Source organism: Anolis sagrei, chromosome 13 (assembly GCF_037176765.1).
Source record: "Anolis sagrei isolate rAnoSag1 chromosome 13, rAnoSag1.mat, whole genome shotgun sequence".
Lineage (NCBI taxonomy): Eukaryota > Metazoa > Chordata > Lepidosauria > Squamata > Dactyloidae > Anolis > Anolis sagrei.
In genome coordinates this window covers 19,458,662-19,463,661 of record NC_090033.1, presented here as the reverse complement: position 1 = coordinate 19,463,661, position 5,000 = coordinate 19,458,662, and the positions used below count along the sequence as shown (strand labels likewise).

The 5,000-nt window shown below is 40.3% G+C and overlaps 1 protein-coding gene across 2 annotated transcripts in view; it reads left to right on the top strand.

Moving 5' to 3' along the window:
- CTRC (chymotrypsin C) overlaps positions 1 to 5,000 on the top strand; it is a 14,987-nt gene that overhangs the window by 5,957 nt on the left and 4,030 nt on the right. For both annotated transcript variants that reach the window (XM_060758725.2, XM_067472873.1), the window contains exons 4-5: positions 244 to 366; positions 2,090 to 2,226. In XM_060758725.2, the coding sequence (XP_060614708.2) occupies positions 244 to 366; positions 2,090 to 2,226 (260 nt within the window). The remainder of the gene's footprint in view (positions 1 to 243; positions 367 to 2,089; positions 2,227 to 5,000) is intronic.

The window sequence follows — 5,000 nt, the reverse complement described above, 5'->3', positions numbered from 1 at the left end:
AATAATAATAATAATAATAATAATAATAATAATAATAATAATAATAATAATAATATTGTTGTCAAACAGCATTCATTCTACAGTGAAGATGCATCCGATCCTATGACAAGATTTATTAAGAGGTGTCTTTGCTAACCATGCCATTAGAACTTCTGATCATTATTGATTATCGATTAATTATTATTAATAAGTAATAATAATAATAATTACTTGCATTCGTCTTATCCGCTTTCCTCGTTGCAGCTCCAGCCGGACGTACCGGGTCCTTTTGGGGAAACAGAACTTGGTGGAGGAAGAGGCTGGGCAGGTGGCCGTGGCCGTGGAGAAAGCCATTGTCCACGAGAAGTGGAACTCCTTCTTGGTCGTGTAAGTTGGAAGAGGCACCATCCGAGCCCTCCCGACAGATGGTCACGCAGCTCATGCTTAGTAGGCATAATAACAATGACACCATAGAATGCTAGAGTTGGAAGAGACACCATCAAAGTCACTCATGCTTAGCAGGAATAATAATAATAATAATAATAATAATAATAATAATAATAATAATGATAATAATAATAATAATAATAACAACAACAATAGCCATAGAATGCTAGAGTTGGAAGAGAAACCATCAAAGTCACTCATTCTTAGCAGGAATAATAGTAGTATTAGTAATAATAATAATAATAATAATAACAACAACAACAAACAACAATAACAACAGTAACAACAATAACAACAGTAATACAATAATAACAAAGACATCATCAAAGTCACTCATGCTTAGCAGGAATAATAGTAATAATAATAATAATAATAATAATAATAATAACAACAACAATAGCCATAGAATGCTAGAGTTGGAAGAGAAACCATCAAAGTCACTCATTCTTAGCAGGAATAATAGTAGTATTAGTAATAATAATAATAATAATAATAATAACAACAACAACAAACAACAATAACAACAGTAACAACAATAACAACAATAATACAATAATAACAAAGACATCATCAAAGTCACTCATGCTTAGCAGGAATAATAGTAATAATAATAATAATAATAATAATAATAATAATAATAATAATAATAACAACAACAATAATGCCATAGAATGCTAGAGTTGGAAGAGACACTATCAAAGTTGCTCATGATTAGCAGGAATAATAGTAATAATAATAATAATAATAATAATAATAATAACAACAACAACAATAATGCCATAGAATGCTAGAGTTGGAAGAGACACCATCAAAGTTGCTCATGATTAGCAGGAATAATAGTATTATTAATAATAACAATAACAATAATAACAATAACAATAGCCATAGAATGCTAGAGTTGGAAGAGACATCATCAAAGTCACTCATGCTTAGCAGGAATAATAGTAATAATAATAGTAACAACAACAACAACAACAATAACAACAATAACAATAATAACAAAGACATCATCAAAGTCACTCGTGCTTAGCAGGAATAATAGTAATAATAATAATAATAATAATAATAATAATAATAATAATAATGATAATAATGATAATAATAATAACAATAGTCATAGAATGCTAGTGTTGGAAGAGAAACCATCAAAGTCACTCATGCTTAGCAGGAATAATAGTAACAACAACAACAACAACAACAACAACAATAACGCCATAGAATGCTAGAGTTGGAAGAGACACCATCTCTGGGTGGAGTAACCACCTCTAAAATCTGTCCTTGAAATGATTCAGGTCTACAAAATGCTTATACAGAATAGAATCAGTGGAATGTTTCCTTTTGTGCTCAATGATCCTGAGCCTGACTTCTCTGCTTGTCTGACCAATGTAAATAAGTGAGCAGGGACATGCGATGGCATATACTACACCTTCAGTGGAGAAAGTAGCAAAGTGATTGATCCTGTGTTGAGTTTTAGTGTGCTCGTTCTGAAAGAACTTAGTTTGCACGAACTGAGGGCATATGGAGCAATGGCGACAAGCATCATTGCCTATCAGAGTGGGTTAAGTGATCACTGGCTTTCACAGAAACATTAAGAGTTGGAAGAGACACCACCCTAGCCCTCCCGACAGATGCTTTCTGATCGCCGTCTCTTCTCGTTTTCCAGCAACGACATTGCGCTGCTGAAGCTCGCGGAGCACGTCTCGTTCAGCGACACCATCCAGCCTTCTTGCCTCCCGGCCGACGGCTCCTTGCTGGCCCAGGACTATCCCTGCTATGTCACCGGATGGGGGCGGCTCTGGAGTAAGTGTGAATTGTACAAGTATCAAGTTTTACGAAAGTTTGGAAAAGGGAAGAGGATCGAAAAGCAGAGCTTGGCTGGAGGAGTCCTAGAGATAGGCTCCCTCGTCATACATTTCCTCCTTTCCCTTCCTTCCTTCCATCCCTCCTTCTTCTTTCTTCTCCCATCCCTCCTTCCCCTTCCCCTTCTTTTTCTTTCTATCCTCTTTCCTTCTTTTTCTCTTCCTTCTCTTCCTTCACCCTTCTTTCTTCCTTCCCTTTCTCTTCCTTCCTTCCCTCCTTTTTCTTTCTCCTTCCTTCCTTCTTTCTCTTCTTTTCACTTTCTTCCCTCTTCTCATACATTTCCTCCTTCCCTTTCTCTTCCTTCCTTCCCTCCTTTCCCCTTCTTTCCTTCCTTTACCTTTCTCCCTTCCCTTTCTCTCCCTTCCTTCCTTTTTCTTTCTCCTTCTTTCCGTCCTTCCTTCTTTCTCGTCTTTTCACTTTCTTCCCTCTTCTCATACATTTCCTCCTTCCCTTTCTCTTCCTTCCTTCCCTCCTTTTTCCCTTCCTTCCTTTACCTTTTTCCCTTCCCTTCCCTTTCTCTTCCTTCCTTCCCTCCTTTTTCTTTCTCTTTCCTTCTTTCTCTTCTTTTCACTTTCTTCCTTCTTCTCACACTTCTTCCCTTTCTCTTCCTTCCGTCCTTTTTCTTTCTCCTTCCTTCCTTCTTTCTCTTCTTTTCTCTTTCTTCTCTCTTCTCATACCTTTCCCCCTTCTCTTTCTCTTCCTTCCTTCCCTCCTTTTTCTTTCTCCTTCCTTCCTTTCCCCCCTTCTTTTCACTTTCTTCCCTCCTCTCATACCTTTCCCCCTTCCCTTTCCCTTCCTTCCCTCCTTTTCCCCTTCTTTCCTTTACCTTTGTCCCTTCCCTTTTTCTTCCTTCCCTCCTTTTTCTTTCTCCTTCTTTCCTTCCTTCTTTCTCGTCTTTTCACTTTCTTCCCTCTTCTCATACATTTCCTCCTTCCCTTTCTCTTCCTTCCTTCCCTCCTTTTTCCCTTCCTTCCTTTACCTTTTCCCCTTCCCTTCCCTTTCTCTTCCTTCCTTCCCTCCTTTTTCTTTCTCCTTCCTTCTTTCTCTTCTTTTCACTTTCTTCCTTCTTCTCACACTTCTTCCCTTTCTCTTCCTTCCATCCTTTTTCTTTCTCCTTCCCTCCTTCCTTCTCTTCTTTTCTCTTTCTTCCCTCTTCTCATACCTTTCCCCCTTCTCTTTCTCTTCCTTCCTTCCCTCCTTTTTCTTTCTCCTTCCTTCCTTTCCCCCCTTCTTTTCACTTTCTTCCCTCCTCTCATACCTTTCCCCCTTCCCTTTCCCTTCCTTCCCTCCTTTTCCCCTTCTTTCCTTTACCTTTATCCCTTCCCTTTTTCTTCCTTCCCTCCTTTTTCTTTCTCCTTCCTTCCTTTCCTCCTTTTCAATTTCTTCCCTCTTCTCATACCTTTCCTCCTTCCCTTTCCCTTCCTTTCTTTACCATTCTCCCTTCCCTTTCTCTTCCTACCTTCCCTCCTTTTTCTTTCTCCTTCCTTCCTTTCCCCCCTTCTTTTCACTTTCTTCCCTCCTCTCATACCTTTCCCCCTTCCCTTTCCCTTCCTTCCCTCCTTTTCCCCTTCTTTCCTTTACCTTTATCCCTTCCCTTTTTCTTCCTTCCCTCCTTTTTCTTTCTCCTTCCTTCCTTTCCTCCTTCTTTTCACTTTCTTCCCTCTTCTCATACCTTTCCTCCTTCCCTTTCCCTTCCTTCCTTTACCATTCTCCCTTCCCTTTCTCTTCCTACCTTCCCTCCTTTTTCTTTCTCCTTCCTTCCCTCCTTTTTCTTTCTCCTTCCTTCCTTTCCCCCCTTCTTTTCACTTTCTTCCCTCCTCTCATACCTTTCCCCCTTCCCTTTCCCTTCCTTCCCTCCTTTTCCCCTTCTTTCCTTTACCTTTGTCCCTTCCCCTTTTCTTCCTTCCCTCCTTTTTCTTTCTCCTTCCTTCCTTTCCTCCTTCTTTTCACTTTCTTCCCTCCTCTCATACCTTTCCCCCTTCCCTTTCCCTTCCTTCCCTCCTTTTCCCCTTCTTTCCTTTACCTTTGTCCCTTCCCTTTTTCTTCCTTCCCTCCTTTTTCTTTCTCCTTCCTTCCTTTCCTCCTTCTTTTCACTTTCTTCCCTCTTCTCATACCTTTCCTCCTTCCCTTTCCCTTCCTTCCTTTACCATTCTCCCTTCCCTTTCTCTTCCTACCTTCCCTCCTTTTTCTTTCTCCTTCCTTCCCTCCTTTTTCTTTCTCCTTCCTTCCTTTCCCCCCTTCTTTTCACTTTCTTCCCTCCTCTCATACCTTTCCCCCTTCCCTTTCCCTTCCTTCCCTCCTTTTCCCCTTCTTTCCTTTACCTTTGTCCCTTCCCTTTTTCTTCCTTCCCTCCTTTTTCTTTCTCCTTCCTTCCTTTCCTCCTTCTTTTCACTTTCTTCCCTCTTCTCATACCTTTCCTCCTTCCCTTTCCCTTCCTTCCTTTACCATTCTCCCTTCCCTTTCTCTTCCTACCTTCCCTCCTTTTTCTTTCTCCTTCCTTCCTTTCCCCCCTTCTTTTCACTTTCTTCCCTCCTCTCATACCTTTCCCCCTTCCCTTTCCCTTCCTTCCCTCCTTTTCCCCTTCTTTCCTTTACCTTTGTCCCTTCCCTTTCTCTTCCCTCCTTTTTCCATTCCTTCCCTCCTTTTTCCCATTCTTTCTTTCCTTTCTCCAACAATGGCAACATGGCTCTTTCCTTCCTTCTTTCTCCATTCTC